The 17,748-nt window shown below is 39.9% G+C and overlaps 1 protein-coding gene across 2 annotated transcripts; it reads left to right on the forward strand.

The window, feature by feature from the left end:
• Positions 1 to 1,688: 1,688 nt before the first annotated feature.
• Positions 1,689 to 10,265, forward strand: TLR1 (toll like receptor 1). Of its 2 annotated transcripts, XM_003258580.3 has the most exons (4): positions 1,689 to 1,737; positions 2,109 to 2,184; positions 5,568 to 5,659; positions 7,622 to 10,237. In XM_003258580.3, the coding sequence occupies exon 4, from the start codon at positions 7,689 to 7,691 to the stop codon at positions 10,047 to 10,049; it is 2,361 nt and encodes a 786-aa protein (XP_003258628.2). In that variant the 5' UTR covers positions 1,689 to 1,737; positions 2,109 to 2,184; positions 5,568 to 5,659; positions 7,622 to 7,688; the 3' UTR covers positions 10,050 to 10,237. The 2 variants fall into 2 exon arrangements, with proteins under 2 accessions (XP_003258628.2, XP_003258626.2); XM_003258578.3 differs by lacking the exon at positions 2,109 to 2,184 and having other exon boundaries at positions 7,622 to 10,265.
• The last annotated feature ends 7,483 nt before the right edge of the window (positions 10,266 to 17,748 follow it).

Genomic DNA, 17,748 nt, shown 5'->3' on the forward strand with positions numbered 1-17,748 from the left:
TCTCCTGCCTCAGCCTCCTAAGTAGCTGAGATCACAGGCATGTGCCACCATGTCCAACTAATTTTTTTTATTTTTAGTAGAGACGGGGTTTCGCCATCTCTACTAGGCTGGTCTCAAACTCCTGACCTCAGGTGATTGCCTGCCTCAGCCTCCTAAAGTGTTGGGATTATAGGCATGAGTTACCACGCCCGGCCTGACTTAGACACTTTAAACGGGTGATGGTGAAATTTTTTATGGTTTGTGAATTATATCTCAATAAAGTTTTGTTAAAAAAAAACCATAACTAACTACAGATCACATCTGATTGACAGCATATTTTTACTGCCCTGATTCCACAAAGAAATGCCCAGGTATGGGCTAGGGGTGGGCAGAGACAAACACACTTGTAGTCATGTATACAACTGCGAGTGGTGGGGATGAGTCTGTGGGGAAAAACAGGAATTCAGAGTGCTGAGGAGCTTCCCTTACTGCCCTGCCCACTTCCCTCCCCTGGGCATTGCTCCCTCAGCCTGGATTCACAAAGTCAATGCCTTTGGGAGCCAGGAACTAAATTCTTAGTCAACGACACCTCCCTCCTGTCCATTTATGGGTCTCAGGGAGGAAATGGCAGGTGGGTGGTTTCATTCTTTCAGTTTCAGAAAATATTTGTAGACATAACATATTTCCTCTATTAAACAAATTCTGAGGTAAGGAGAAACAGAGAGAGACAGTGAGAACATTACAAGTCGAAAAGAATCTCAGCGTTCTTAGTTTAGGGAAGTTGGCCTTGCTCGCTGTGAGGTAGAAAAGCTGATTATGGGAAAGAACTGTGGAGGGAAGGAAGGGAGGCAGTTTTGCCATCCCCACATCCGGTTTCGACTGGACACCATGCAGGCTGAGATCAACTTCAGAGGCAGTCAACTGGAATCCCTTAGCTTTATTTGCCCATTTATTGTGTTGTTATTTTGTTGTTGTTATTACTGGAAAAGGCAAGAGTAGAGCTATCAGAATGCCTTCCTTGAACATGCTGTCAACAAACCCCAGGATTTTTATAAACGCTATGTGAAAAACACGCTAAGAATCTCTTTTCTTTTTAGCGTATTTTTCACTTAGGGTTTACAAAAATATGTTTTGAAGAAAGCTTGAAAAGATCAGTGGAAAAAAATTCAGCACCAAATTTTCTCTGAAAATCAACTTGTCAAAAAAGACGTGATTAACGTCCAGCCTGTAACTAGCGCATGAATGATCTTCCCTCTTTACGAATGTGCTTCAGCAAAACTTTAATCTTGACCCCTCCCTCTTTCCACTTTTAATAGTGGATGGATGAAAAGGCAAGAGGAAAAACAAAGCAGCCGAAACACAGACGCACACTTCTGCCAAGCATAGCCACCATGGTAAGCATTTTGAATTCAGCCAATTATGATCCGTGGGTTATTAACACTACCTCATTTACTTCATCAGTGTAGACAATAGTAAACTGACTGTAGTGAAATTCGGAACCATAGAAACATGATTCTATTTTAATACAGGCCTATGCTACATATAACCCATAGACTATGCTACATATGAATAAGGGAAAATAAGTTTATTCTTAATTATGTAATGTAATCCCAGTGGAATTCGGTAGGTGGCATAAAAGAGCCTTTCTGTTTTGTTTTGTTTTCAACACTAAATGTGGTTAATAGTGAAACGAATCTTCAAGGAAGTGCTTGAATTTCTTACAGACTGCCAAACGGAACAGACAAGCAGGTTGTCTTGGTAAGCAACATATTATTTTATTTTGTAAAAGAAAATAATTGTGTAGCTAGTTATTAAGTACAGAAGTCTCAAAAATCTGTGTAAGTCCTGGATGTTTTTCTAAGTGGGTTATATTTCTGATATGTACATAGTTACTGTGTAGTTTGTACTGGCATTTGTGTATCTTTTCTGAGTCCTAAATCAGGGAAAGTCCCCACGCTGCTCTGGGAATAACACCTTGTGTGTGATTTGCTTACAAGAAATATTTTTGAGTTGGGAAATAAGTATTTGGGTTACACACGTCTTCTGGTTTTCTTCCAGAGCAGCTGCTAGTTGTTGATTTTGACAGCATTTCTCTTCACCTCATCCCGCCATTCGTATTCTCTTCGCAGTGTTAAGGAAAATGAGATATAAGTCAGTTACTCAGGAGGCAATGCTGCTGTTTAGCTCTTCTGTTTTTGTGGGCAGGTTTGTTTCAGTTTTTTTCTCTGGGGCCTTCCCACTAGCTAGTCCTTCTGTTTCTCAGACCACTAACACTGTTCTGGGCAGCTAGTGTTCTAGTCAGGTGGAATTGCAGGTTTTGAAAATATTTCCCAGGCTACACCCAATTTGGTCAAAAGACTTGAAAGTGAGTGTGTTTTTATAACAAAGCAAGGGTTCACAAAACCACATAGCAAGCAAAGCAGAACAGTTCTTGAACTGTCTCAGATTCTTTTAACCTGTGGTTAATAGGTAGTTGGTCTTGAGCAGAGAGGGCCCTTAGTAAATATTTACAGGACTAAACTTAATGGGCCAGATAGATTGTATAGGTATTGTCCATTAAGACCAGTCAAAGCCTGGATTTGATGCCTCCAAAGTCTCCAGAAGAAGACAAATTAAATGTATTGATTCATTGTATCATATAATGTGAGGCTACACCTATCATCATAATGAAAATTCACAGAAGCACACCTAGAGGCATTTTACACTTTCAAATTAAAGCATCCTTTTCTGCTCAGCTTATTTTTTGGATAGTAAAAGAGTTTAAAGGTTCTAAAATAGATGAGGCTCAGTCATGGTCATTAAGACTGATTAAAAAATGCTTTAGTCTAGGAAACTGAGACATTGATTTTCATGGATTTAGCAAGTTTGGTATATAAAATTCAAAGATCCTGGAAGTACTAAAAATCAGTTATTCCTGTGTATAACATTTTGATTTCTTAATTATAGAAATAAGAATGGTTTCATAAACTGAGTACTTAAAATTAATGACTTTAAATGAAAGGGCAAGATGGAGGTTAGGCAAATAGAATATATTTGAGTCAATTAACTTAGCTCGACATAAAACTGAAGCTATGCTTTCATTAAATGCTTGCGTTAGTGGTGGTGAATCCATATGGGTCTGTAGAAACTTGATTCTTGCCTCCTCAGTAGAAAGAATTTGTGTGAGGGGCATAAGGCAGAGTGAGAGATGGAGGCAAGTTTTAGAGCAAGAGTGAGAGTGTCACGCCCAGTGCCAGGTTCCAGCCCATACTGAGGTCTGAGGGGAGGGGGTGGATGAGCAGATAGCTGAAAGAACACTCAGAGGGCCGTAGGCAGGTGAAAGGTGATTTTGTTCAGCAGCAGCTCTCATCAGCAACTTACTTACAGTAGTTCTCTCAGACTGACCACCTTGTCCTGGCCGCTTAGTTCGGCAGCTTCCACACACAGCTGTGCGTCCGGCTCTCCCTTGCCCTCAGGGTCAGCAGCTTAACTCTCTCTGGGCACAAGCAAGCCGAGCTGTGTCCTGGCTCCCCTCAGTCCATCTGCAAAGATGGACAGCTTTGGCTCTCTCTCTCCCTCTTTCTCTGGGTGCCAATGCACCTGTACAGCGTCAGCAGGGCAATTATACCATTTACGGACAATAGTGGCTTAGAGCCAAGGGATGAACCTTCCCTATGTTATGGCTGTGGTAAGCTTCTCTATGTTATGTCTACATGGCTATGATAAAAAGTGAGTTATACACCTGCACTCTAAACTTGCTGAGTCACTCTGGATGTTTACCTCAGCCTATCCTTGACCAAAGCATAGCCATATTCCTTACAGAGAGTTTATTAAAAAGTTTTAGATCAGGAACAAAACGAAGTAAAGTATACTTGGAAGAGGGCCAAGTGGGCAACTTGAGAGATCCAAGTGCCCAGTTTAACCTGTGACTTGGGGCTTATTTGTTGGCAGGCTTCTGGAGCCTGGTGTCTCTTCTCCCCTGATTCTTCCCTGGGGGTGGGCTGTCTGCATGTGCAGCAGCCTGCCAGCCCTTGTGAGGGGCTGCACGCACACTGTGTTTACTGAAGTTGTGCACATGCTCATTGGAGACATTTTTCCCTTGCCAGACAAGCCTTCCCAGAGGAAGGTCACATACCCGTTGAAGTCCGCCATTTTGCCTCTTGGTATGCATGCTCAAGCCTGCTTGCCCAACTCCTGAGAGTTTATCGGGAGGCTGCTAACCACCAGCTTCAGGTGTGTTTTCTATCTATTAGGAGACTGACTTGCCCTGGTGCTGGCTGCAAACAATTATTATTCTAGAGAGACTGTTTTTTTGTTTTTGTTTGTTTGTTTTTGGGACAGAGTCTAGCCCTGTTGCCCAGGCTGGAGTGCAATGGCACGATCTCAGCTCACTGCAACCTCTGCCTCCCGGGTTCAAGCAATTCTCCTGCCTCAGCTTCCCCAGTAGCTGGGATTACAGGCGCCTGCCACCACTCCCAGCTTATTTTTGTATTTTTAGTAAAGACAGGGTTTCACCATGCTGGCCAGACTAGTCTCGAACTCCCGACCTCAGGTGATCCACCTGTCTCGGCCTCATGAAGTGCTGGGATTACAGGTGTGAGCCATGGCCCCAGCTTACAGAGATTGTTTAACAACTGCCTGATCATCACCTGATACTTACCTGATATGCCTGGTTGGGGGGCCCCTCTCCTGTCCTGCTCATGTCTGCCTAAGTACCTACTCTAACACTTGGGGACAGGCAGTTTATAAATTTATATATTTTTGTGATGATGGCTGTTGTTAAGGGAAAAAGGACAACTTTCATCTTGCGTGTGGTAGGTTCTGTGAGCCAAGCACTTGCACTCATGCACGGGCTCCTGTGTGCCCCTGATCACTTTTGCATGCCACACCTGACAGTGTTGATCACTGCTTCCATGAACTCTGGAGTTGGCTAGGAGGTGGAAAGAGCCCTGATCTGGATTCAGGCATAGGAATAAGCAGGGAACCCCACTTAGGCCTTAAGACCAGGCCACTTTTGCTTTGACCTAGCTTGTAACAGATAGCTCTGTTTTGAGATATTAGGCACTGTCCCAGGGTATTATTTTTATTCCCATTATTTTAGTCTGTTTAAATTGCCGTAACAAAGTACCAGAATGGGTGGCTTATAAACAACAGACATTTACTTTTCACAGTTCTGGAAGGCAGAAGTCTAAGATCAGGGTGGTAGTGTTGGGTTCTGGTGAGGGCCCTCTTCTGGTTTGCGGATGCCTCCTTCTTGTATTTTCACATGGCAGAAAGACAGCCAGAGGCTCTCTGGGGTCCTTTTTATAAAGGTACTAATCTGCCTCATAAAGGCTCTATTCTTATGACCTAATTACTTCACAATTTTCTCCTGCTAATATCATCACATTGGGGGTTAGGGTTTCAACATAAGAATTTCACAGGGCACAAACATTCAAGCTATAACATCCATTGAAATATTGCTCCTTGTGTGAGCAGCTCTTTAAGGAAGCTGGAGAGGAAGAATTTGGAAATTTCTGGGTCTTTCAGCCAAATACAATTAATGACATAAAAACACCACCTTGACTTTTAACATGAACGTTAACGTCTGCATCATCTTCCTTGCTCAGGGTCTTCATGAACACTAATAGGGGTACCAGGCCCTCTTCCTCGTTAGAAGAAATCAGGATAACAAAGGCATATTGGGCACCTCTACAAAAGGGTAAGTCCAAGGAAGGCTCCAAAACCCAGATAAGTTTGCATGTCTAAATTGGGGAACTTTTGTAACCGAGGGTTGTTTCTAGCAGCTAAATTATTTAGGTTCTCTGTGCTCATTGAGATATGGGAGGGGATATGTGAAGAGGAATTTGGTGCTTTGCTGATACTGATGGCCTGCTTGTCTAACGGTTCTAGGAGATTTTGAATAAGTCCCTTGTGAGAACTGGGTAGCTGTGTAATCATGGCTGAAAGGGTCTCTGGAGGTGAGGACTGCACACTCTAGAGTTCATCCCAACACAGCTCCCTCTGTTCTCATACGCCACTGGAATGCTGACCACAAAATGCTCTTAGCTAGAGCAGTTTGAATACTGGTACAATAGGCATAACCTAGAACAATGCCTACCACTGCATACAGAATAAATACATATTTGATGAATGAATGAAAAAAAAGTGTTCTGAATAAGAGAGAGGAGGAAACAACTCCCTTTCTCAAAACCTCCCAGTGTTCTCCACCCTCTCATCATTTTTGGAATAGAATCCCAACTCCTTGCAATGATCAACAAAGCCTGAGTGATCTTGGCCCTAACTCCTCTCATCTTCCCTAACTCCATGCTAACATTGACCTTCCCATTCCTTCTCAGACAAGCCAAGCTCAGTTCCATCTCAGGTCCTTGATACTTGCCTTTTCTTTTGCCAGAAATGCCATAGGTTACCCAGCTCTTCCCATAGGCTACTCATTCACTTCATTCTGATTTCTACTCTAGTGTCATCATCTCAAAAAGGCCTTCTCTAACTCATCACTCAAAAATAGCCACCCCCAAGCACTGTCTCATACCTACAATTTACCCTGCTTTATTTTTCTCTACAGAACTTGTCACTACAGGAACTTGAGTTTAGTCATTCATTCATTTTCTGTCTCCCCACTAGATAAAAACTCCTTGAGAATTCAGACTTTACCTTGTTCACTGCTCTATCTCTGGTTCTTAAAACATGGCCAGTAGGTGATCAATAAATACTGGTTGAATAAATAAATGGATGAATAAATGGATCTTCTGAGAGACCTTTTATCATGATCTAATTACCTTTTGAGTAAGCCCAAAGTTAGACCCAAACCGTGTATAGGTCATAAAGGGTAATAGAAGAGCAGTCCCAATACCACCATTTGGAACACCTCTTGAGAAAGTCATGGGGAGATACATGTCAAAGAGTGAAAGTACACCAGTTGAGTCTTAGCTGGAGTTCTAAATAATTTTGGGAAGCTTGGGGCCAGAGAACTTTCTATGAACCCACCTGTGTTAGTTTCCTGAGGCTGCTGTAACAGATGATCATAAACGTAGTGGCTTTGCCCTCAACGTTCTGGAGAGCAGAAGTCAAAACTCAAGGCATCAGCAGGGCTGCCCTCACTCCAGAGCCTCCTCTAGCTTCTGGCGCCTGTTGATGTTCCTTGCCTTGTAGCTGCTGTACTCCAGTCTCTGCCTCCACTGTCACGAGGCCTTCTCCTCTGTGTCTCAGTTGCCTCTTCTCTTGTCTCTTTGTCAAATATCCCTCTGCCTTTCTCTTAAAAAAGCACTTGTCATTGGATTTATGGACCACCTGGATAATTTGGGATGATCTCCTCATCTCAAGATCCTTAACTTTATTATCTCTGCAAAGACCCCTTTTCTAAGGAAGGTAACGTTCATGGTTTCTGGAGATTAGGACATGGTTAAGATGTAGACATATCTTTTGGTGAGCCACCATTCAACCTATTACACCATCCATATTAAAACTTATTTGATTAGAGCTGGCACCATTATTTACCAATATATATACTTCTCTAGTTTTAAGCCATGTAACCCAAAAGAATGTAGCCTCCATTTTATGAGTCTGTAATAAAAAGAAAAGTTTAATGTCAGCCATGACTAATTTCGTGTATTTTAAAAATGTATGTAATGTATTTCATCATTTCATGTATTTTTTTTTCTAGAATCTGTACCTGTATCAAGATGATCTGAAGAACAGCTTCTACCTTTAGGAATGTCTAGTGTTCCAAAATGACTGGCATCTTCCCTTTTGCCATTATCTTCATGTTAATACTTCAGATCAGAATACAATTATCTGAAGAAAGTGAATTTTTAGTTGATAGGTCAAAAAACGGTCTCATCTACGTTCCTAAAGACCTATCCCAGAAAACAACAATCTTAAATATATCACAAAATTATATATCTGAGCTTTGGACTTCTGACATCTTATCACTGTCAAAGTTGAGGATTTTGATAATTTCTCATAATAGAATCCAGTATCTTGATATGAGTGTTTTCAAATTCAACCAGGAATTGGAATACTTGGATTTGTCCCACAACAAGTTGGCGAAGATTTCTTGCCACCCTACTGTGAACCTCAAGCACTTGGACCTGTCATTTAATGCATTTGATGCCCTGCCTATATGCAAAGAGTTTGGCAATATGTCTCAACTAAAATTTCTGGGGTTGAGCACCACACACTTAGAAAAATCTAGTGTGCTGCCAATTGCTCATTTGAATATCGGCAAGGTCTTGCTGGTCTTAGGAGAGACTTATGGGGAAAAAGAAGACCCTGAGGGCCTTCAAGACTTTAACACTGAGAGTCTGCACATTGTGTTCCCCACAAACAAAGAATTCCATTTTATTTTGGATGTGTCAGTCAAGACTGTAGCAAATCTGGAACTATCTAATATCAAATGTGTGCTAGAAGATAATGAATGTTCTTACTTCCTAAATATTCTGGCAAAACTTCAAACAAATCCAAAGTTATCAAGTCTTACCTTAAACAACATTGAAACAACTTGGAATTCTTTCATTAGGATCCTCCAGCTGGTTTGGCATACAACCGTATGGTATTTCTCAATTTCAAACGTGAAGCTACAGGGTCGGCTGGACTTCAGAGATTTTAATTATTCTGGCACTTCCCTGAAGGCCTTGTCTATACACCAAGTTGTCAGCGATGTGTTCAATTTTCCACAAAGCGATATCTATGAAATCTTTTCGAATATGAACATCATAAATTTCACAGTGTCTGGTACACGCATGGTCCACATGCTTTGCCCATCCACAGTTAGCCCATTCCTGCATTTGGATTTTTCCAATAATCTCTTAACAGACACGGTTTTTGAAAATTGTGGGCACCTTACTGAGTTGGAGACACTTATTTTACAAATGAATCAATTAAAAGAACTTTCAAAAATAGCTGAAATGACTACACAGATGAAGTCTCTGCAACAATTGGATATTAGCCAGAATTCTGTAAGCTATGATGAAAAGAAAGGAGACTGTTCTTGGACTAAAAGTTTATTAAGTTTAAATATGTCTTCAAATGTACTCACTGACACTATTTTCAGATGTTTACCTCCCAGGATCAAGGTACTTGATCTTCACAGCAATAAAATAAAGAGCATTCCCAAACAAGTCGTAAAACTGGAAACTTTGCAAGAACTCAATGTTGCTTTCAATTCTTTAACTGACCTTCCCGGATGCGGCAGCTTTAGCAGCCTTTCTGTATTGATCATTGATCACAATTCAGTTTCCCACCCATCAGCTGATTTCTTCCAAAGCTGCCAGAAGATGAGGTCAATAAAAGCAGGGAACAATCCATTCCAATGTACCTGTGAGCTAAGGGAATTTGTCAAAAATATAGACCAAGTATCAAGTGAAGTGGTAGAGGGCTGGCCTGATTCTTATAAGTGTGACTACCCAGAAAGTTATAGAGGCACCCTACTAAAGGACTTTTGCATGCCTGAATTATCCTGCAACATAACTCTGCTGATCGTCACCATTGTTGCCACCATGCTGGTGTTGGCTGTGACTGTGACCTCCCTCTGCATCTACTTGGATCTGCCCTGGTATCTCAGGATGGTGTGCCAGTGGACCCAGACCCGACACAGGGCCAGGAACGTACCCTTAGAAGAACTCCAAAGAAATCTCCAGTTTCATGCATTTATTTCATATAGTGGGCACGATTCTTTCTGGGTGAAGAATGAATTATTACCAAACCTAGAGAAAGAAGGTATGCAGATTTGCCTTCATGAGAGAAACTTTGTTCCTGGCAAGAGCATTGTGGAAAATATCATCAACTGCATTGAGAAGAGTTACAAGTCCATCTTTGTTTTGTCTCCCAACTTTGTCCAGAGTGAGTGGTGCCATTATGAACTCTACTTTGCCCATCACAATCTCTTTCATGAAGGATCTAATAACTTAATCCTCATCTTGCTGGAACCCATTCCGCAGTACTCCATTCCTAGCAGTTATCACAAGCTCAAAAGTCTCATGGCCAGGAGGACTTATTTGGAATGGCCCAAGGAAAAGAGCAAACATGGGCTTTTTTGGGCTAACCTAAGGGCAGCCATTAATATTAAGCTTACAGGGCAAGCAAAGAAATAGATTACACATCAAGCGAAAAATATTCCTCCTGTTGATGTTGCTGCTTTTGGAAGTTCCAACAATGACTTTATTTTGCATCAACATAAATGTAAACACAATTGTGAGTGTAGGATGTAGATAAAAATATATACTTTCGGGCCCCAGTTCACCATTTATACGTGGTATTAAAAATTAATGAAATGATATAACTTTGATCTAAACAGTTCTGACACATAAGGGATCCACTTGTTTCTTTGCTATAACTGAGTTCTGAATTTATCACGAAATAAAGGGAAGCACCTGTTTTTCTTCAGTGATGAGTGTTCTAGTGTATCATGATCAATATTGGAAAATGCCATGACTTTTATGAGTATAGCTGGATTTATATAGCAGATTTCTACAGATTTTGATGCTTTCCTCATTTCCATGGTGCATTCAACTCAACTTATTGACGGCTGCTCATTGATACTGCTGGAGACACTATGCCTGAAAGTTCCCCCCAACCCCCCACCATCACGCCCACACAAAGGGCAGTTCAGAAGTGCTGGAAATTGTCCTTGGAAACAGCCCTCAACCAATGTCAGAAAGAGCTGGTGGATAAATACCCCAACTTTCTCAGTCAGTTTTTGAGATAAATCTGGGGTATACTTTACACTCTCCCTGAGTTCCCCAGTAGGATAAAATTCTGGTTGTCCACAGTAGAAATGGCTTGATTAAGTATTCTCAATTGGCTTCCTTCCCATTTTTTTCTCACTTACTTATTCCTCTATGTGTATTCCATGGGATCACCTCTGTGATAAACTACTTGCCACTGAGTATTTGTCTCAGGGGCTGCTTATGCGGGAGCCCAGACCAAGAAAGTGTTCCACCTCAGTCCAAATGGAAATTCCGAGTCTGGTTTTCCATGGCTGGAGATCTCGCTGAGATTCTGGTTGTATGAACTGACATGCACAAGAGCCTTTGCTCTTTTAATTAGAAGGAAGAATATAGTTGATATACAGTGCTTCTATATATAGCATCTGTCTCTTTGGGGAACTATTAAAGTAGAGCATAAGCAGATGGGGCGGTGTAAGGAATGGATATATCTGATGCTTTTCATACCCATCAAACATCCTGTCAGTCTACCTTTTTACTCCAGCAGCCAGCTCTGGGCAGGTGTAGTCTTGACAAGAACCTTGTCATAACTACACCATGTATCTTTCACTTTATGCCCCATGACTTCACTGATACCACTGCATGGGATGCTTGTAGAAGCCTGTTCAACCATTCTGATACATGCACAAACCTGGAAGCACCAGGGATATCACTATGGGATGAGAGGCATTATATACATGCTCCTTTCTTCTATTCTTGGGTTAAAAAATGAGGTATAATTGATACCTTTTCTCAAACAATCCCCAGTGGCATTGAGGTTTACTTACCCACAGGGTAACCAGCTCAGTAACTTGCTTTTGCATTGACCTTCCTTGGTCACTCTTCTCATTCGCGTCACTCATGAGCCCTGAGATCATTGCTCCAAACAAGCGACCTTCCCTTAACTCAAGGAGTCTAGAAAAAATAAATAAAATAAAAAGCAACAAAAAACAAAAAGCCTACAAATGACCAGCACACAAATCTCTCGTCTCAGTCTCTACTTTTTTGAGTGGGAAGGAACCCAACTAACACAAACATATACTATTGGCTTCTTGGCCTAAAGAACTTACAGTCAATCAGAGAACACTAGACATATCCAAATAACTAAAATAAAAATCAATGAAACAAAGCTATAAAATGGAAGTTCAGAGGTTGCTTAAATTGAGTAAAAAAAATCTTCTTAGAAATGATGTTTTTTTTTTTTTTCCATTAGGTCTTGAAGGAAGACTCTAACTTTGGATTTTTCAATGTGTAATGATGAAGAATGGAAAGGCCATTCTAAACAGAAAGATAAAGAGAGCAAAGGCAGGAATACCCGGGCCTATTCTTGGACTGGTATCCCAGTTTGACTGGACCGTGAGGTTCATGAAAAACAACAGTAGGATAGGAGTGTGGAAAGTTATATTAAGACTATATTGTCAAGGATCTTGAAAGTCAAACCACGGAGTTAGAGCTTGGGGATATAGGAAGGTCATTATTTAAAATTCTTTGGAGCATAATAGTGGGAGGCAAATTCAAACCATGAAATGTATGCTAAAAATAGGAAAACTATTGTTCTGTAATGGAATTGCAAAAATTGTAAGAACTGGATTTTCCCATTTTCTCTAGGATGATTGCACTCTCTGTATTGAACTTCAAGATTTCATAACCAAGTTTCAACTACTCAGCAAGCAGTTATGTATTCATTTTCAAGGTCTATTTTAACAAAGTCTATTTTAACAAGCTGGGTGGCCTAAACAACTGAAATTTATTCCCATAGTTCTGGAGGCTGAAAGTCCAAAATCAAGGTGTTGGCAGGGTTGGCTGCTTTTGAGAGGAGAGAGGGAAGGATCCATTTCTACTGTGGACAACCCAGTCTCTTTTCTTAACTCATAGATGGCTGTCTTCTCTCTGTCTCTTCACATCGTCTTCCCTCTATGCCTGTCTGTCTCTATGTCCAAAATTCTTTTTGTTTTTTTTTTTTTAATAAGGACACCAATTACGTTGGATTAGGGCCCACTCTAATGACCTCATTTTAACTAAGTACATCTCCCAACAACCTTATTTCCAAGGAAGGTCTAATTCTGAGGTTCTGGGGTTCAAGACTTCAACACATGAATTTTCAGAGACACAATTCAACTTGTTAAACCCTATAAATCTGAAAAAGAATTCCCTGAAAGGAACATAAAGTCACTGAGAGTTTATTTAATAAACTCAAAGTTTTTAGACGTTAGATCAGTCCTACACATAAATAGCTGATCTCATAAGTGGTTTTAAGGATGCTGGCGGGACATTGAAATTGTATTGGTGGAGTCTCCTGCCAAAGAATTCAAAGTTGGAAGATGAAGAATTCAGGCCAAAGTATGGATAAATATCAATGAAAATAAGAGAGATTTCACAGATAAATGAGAGGAAGTATTACAGAATGGGTAAATATGCAAGCCCTTAATCAAGTCTGGGTTTCAATTCTAGCTCCGTCATGTATTTGCAGATGATCTTGGACAAGTTACTTAAACTTTCTAAGCATAGATTTCATTATTTGTAAAATATAGTCTTAGAGTAGCTAGCCAAGACCTTTAGATTTCCAAGTATAAATTAAAAGACTGGTCAAATATGTCTCCCAAACTACAGTTTTCACATAGCGAGCTTTCCAAGTGGTACTGTTGAAGCCCTTTCCCTAGGACCTAGGTCAGAGGGAGCACACCCCACCCATCCTTCTTGAGGGTAAATGAAACTCATAATATACCAAAACGTCTCTCCAAAATGCTCCTCTAATGTATAACTCCTCTCAGTCTCTCCAATCCCCTTTATTGGCTAGAGATGGGTAGTTAGCAAAGGTCACAAAACCAGTTATCTAGTCTCACACCTCACTCGGGGGACCTACACCAAAATACAGACTAACCTAGTTCCATTTTATCAGCCTGCTATACTAGCGAGACTGCAGTGGGATGGGCATTTCATATGGCAATAATAGGAGAGCAAAGTAATTTGGAGATATATATATATAAATCATTTGAAAATACTCATGCTCTTTGATCTGTCAGTTCCACTTTGAGGAATTTATCCTAAGGAAATAAGTTGAAATGTGAACAAATATTTATTTATAAGTATGTTAACTGTAGGGTCATTAGCAACCATGGAAAATTTTACACTCCAAATTTCTAACGATGGAGGAATGTGTTTAATGACATATTGTACAACCACTTAATATAATGTATAGGATTAAGATGGTAATTTTTATGTTATGTCTTTTTCACTACAATTTTTAAAAAAATGTATAGGGCCTGATGTGGTGGCACAGTTTCTGTAATCCCAGCAACTCAGGAGACTGAGGCAGGAGGATTGCTTCAGCCCAGGCGTTCCAGGCTGCAGTGAGCTATACTTATAATACAACATAAATAAAAAGCATAGGATACAAAAGTATATGTACACTATGATTGCAACTAGGTTAAAATATGCATAGAAAATGGTCTAGATGAAATATGAAAAAATTATCACTGCTTGCCTACAACTGGTGTTTGTTTTTGTTTTTATACTTTTCTGTACTTGAAAAATTTACAACAAACAAATAAGGAAATGGGGCTTAGGAGACCAAAAATAGGCCTCTCCCAGTGGAACAGTAGAGAATAAATAAAGGTTATAAAGCTGGGCTTTGTAAACCGGCATGCTGGGAATAAATCCTGGCTCAATTTCTCTGTAGAAGAGAAAAGAGAAGGCACAAAGAGAATTCATCTGTCCATAGATGAATTCCTTAATCCTTCCTAGCCTCCTTTTTCTCATCTATAAAATGGGCATAATACTGGTACCTCTCTCATATGGTTGTTTTAGAAATCGGTGGTACAATGTGTGTAACTGACTTATCTCAGGGTCGTGGCTATTCACTCTAGAGGTGGCAGACACAGTGGGGAGGAGAAGCATCTCGGACCTCTGCCTGAATTTTGCTTCTGCCACCTTCTTCTAGTGACTTTGGGTGGTTATATACTCCTTCTCTGCTTTATTATTGTGGAGATGTAGAATGAGAGTAATGGAAATACCTGTCTCATACTATTGTTACGAGGACTAAATGAGTTAATACATATAATGTCTATAGAACAGTTCCTGGCATTAAGCAAAAGCTCAATAAATGTTAGAGTTATTATTATGTCATTATCATCATTCTTCTTGTCCTTATTATCTTATACCACCAAATATGGAACTGGAGCTGAGGTGCTGATCATGTTTCATCTAGATTATCCTGGGCTTTCTAAGATGAAACAAAATCAGAAAAGAGACAAAAGTTACAGAAAAACTGGGAACAGCTCCATGTTAAACCAGCAAATGAACAAATGAGGCAAACAAAACAACTAAAAATGGCAAATGGAGAAGTAAGAAATTGGGAAGTAAACTGTTAGCAAATATCATAGATAAAATTCATATATATCAAGAACTAACAGAATAAAATAGAAAAGCACTAAGATCTCCATTGATATGTGGGCAATAAGCATGGTCAGCTCAAAACAGGATCCAGTTAGAAAACAAACTTATGAAAAATTTCAACCTCATTAATGCAGCCCAAGTGTCTCCAAGGTTTCTCATTTTTTGGGTTACCACTTCCTTTTCATTTTAAGTAAAATGACTCAAGTCCCCAACCCTTATGTTTACAGGAAAACAGTTCCTCCTGAGGATTTCAGAAAAGAGCTGGACTTCCTGGCTGACTCTCACATTCTCTTCTTCTGAACTGCTTCTTCTGGTAGCTCCCTGTCACTTTGGACCAGCTCGCACTGCCCTCCTTGGCTGTTCTGGAACTGTGTGATGGACTTCATCCTACTAGGACATAGTCGCTTCTTGAATTCCCCAGATAAACACCCACCTGTGTGAATGATAAGCCTTAATAAAAATTAATTGTCAAAATTAATCAACAAGGTCCCAAACAAGATTGAGAGCCAGGGGACAGAAGTGCCACCGGTAATGATATAGTCACAGGCAGACCTACGAGGATGTTCATCATTCCTCTAAGACAACTTGAAGTTACAGATGCTTCTTAGAACTTAAAAAGTTTGATAGCCCTTTACCCAAAGAAATAGAAACATTGGAAAATATGTTAAAGAAATTTCTATGAAATTAGAACAAAATGACTAATTTTGCAAGAGAAAAAATAAGTAAGAGCCTAAGTCTGGGAAGTCCACATCCATCTAATAGGTGTACCAGAATCAGAAGAAGAGATGAGGTGGAGACATTATCAAAAAAAATACATAATAAGACAGGGAAATCCCGCTGAAGGACATGAATCTCCTAAAAGTACCCAGCAAAACGGACAGTTCAAAGACCCAAACCAAGGCACTTTCTCTTGAAATTTTAGACCATCAGGAACAACAGTAGTAAAAGCTTCCAGAGAGAGAGAAAGAAAAAAGAAACCAGGTTACATACAAAGAATCAGAAATCAGAATAGCCATGCATCTCTCAGTACAATGCTAGAAGCTAGAACTTATAGAACAATACCTTCAAAATTGTATAGAAAAATCATTTGCAACTTATAACTTTAAGTTATAAGTTAACTACTGGATGATAAGTTCCACTATAACCGATAAAAACCAAGAAAGAAGATGCTGTGCATTCCAAGAAACAAGAGATCTAATACAGCAGAGAGGAGCAACAGCTTTCCAGGACAGCAACAACTCAAAGTCAGAGGATGTCAGCTCTGCAGAAATCCAATGCATACTGAAGCAAAATGACAGACAGTAATTTGAGAGAGGTGATTGTTTATTTGATAGATTTCATTATATTACATTTTTTGACTTGAGAGCTATTTGGGAATGTGAGGAAAATTATCATAGAAGCATTGAAAACTAACAAAACAAAATACAAGGCAATTATTAACTACAAGAAAACCAAAAAGTATAATCATAGATTGTAATCATAGTGTATAATGTAGCTTTTAGTGAGGCCCAATATTACATAGGTCATAATAATGTAAACACTGAACATCAATTTAACCAAAAGTAAGAGTTCATATATAAATCTCTGCCAAAATATTGCTCTTTTAAAAAGTAAATCATTGAGGCCTGGTGCAGTGGCTCATGCCTGTACTCCCAGCACTTTGGGAGGCTAAGGCAGGTGGATCATCTGAGGTCAAGAGTTCAAGACCAACCTGGGCAACATGGTGAAACACCGGCTCCACTAAAAATACAAAAGTTAGCCGGGCATGGTGGTGCATGCCTGTAATCCCAGCTATTTGGGAGGCTGAGGTACGAAAATCGTTTGAACCTGGGAGGTGCAGATCACATCGTTGCACTCCAACCTGGGTGGCAGAGCAAGACTCCAGCTCAAAAAAAAAAAAAAAAAAAAAAGAAAAAAGAAAAGAAAAAGAAAAAGAAGAAAAAAGCAAACCATTGAGTTAGATAAATGCTTTCTTTTTAAAAACAGATATAAATGATACCTGCTGCTGTAGTGTGCTGGTAAATGTTTAACAACAGATTCACAGAAAAAGAAAATGCTTTGATAAATTATTAACGTTTTCTTCATTACTTTTGTAAGTCTAGAAAATTAACAAAACAATAACTAAGGTCCTAATTTATAGTGTTTGCCAATTTTATGGTGTAAATACTCCTACCATGGTTGATTTCAAGGTACCAACATGACATCACTGATGGTGGAGTTGGAAAGAGAAGTGCAGTATACCATTCATTGTAAAGTGTTTCCACCATACAGATACAGTAGACATAAATAACTCCTAGAATATCATGATGGTAAATATACAAATAATTAGGAAGTGATGCGTTCTGAGTATTTACTACTTTTGTTTTAAACATAGCTTTATTTATGTATTTATTTATTTATTTATTTTAGAGATAGAGTCTTGCTGTGCCACTTGTGCTGGAGTACAGTGGCACAATCATAGCTCACTGTAACCTCAAACTCCTGGGCTCCAGAGATCCTCTTGCCTCAGCCTCCCGAGTAGCTAGGAATATGGGCATGCCACTACACCTGGCTCATTTAAAAAATTTTTTTGTAGAGATGGAGTCTTGCTATGTTGCCCAAGCTGGTCTTGAACTCCTGGCTTCAAAGGATCCTCCTGCCTTGGCTTCCCAAAGTACTGGGATTACACACATGAGTCACTGCACTTGGCCCT

The sequence above is a fragment of the Nomascus leucogenys genome, chromosome 20 (assembly GCF_006542625.1).
Source record: "Nomascus leucogenys isolate Asia chromosome 20, Asia_NLE_v1, whole genome shotgun sequence".
NCBI classification, from domain to species: Eukaryota; Metazoa; Chordata; class Mammalia; order Primates; family Hylobatidae; genus Nomascus; species Nomascus leucogenys.

Bases quoted from the DNA above. Each gene is read 5' to 3' on its own strand.
- TLR1 (XM_003258578.3), top strand. From the start codon at position 7,689: ATGACTGGCATCTTCCCTTTTGCCATTATCTTCATGTTAATACTTCAG.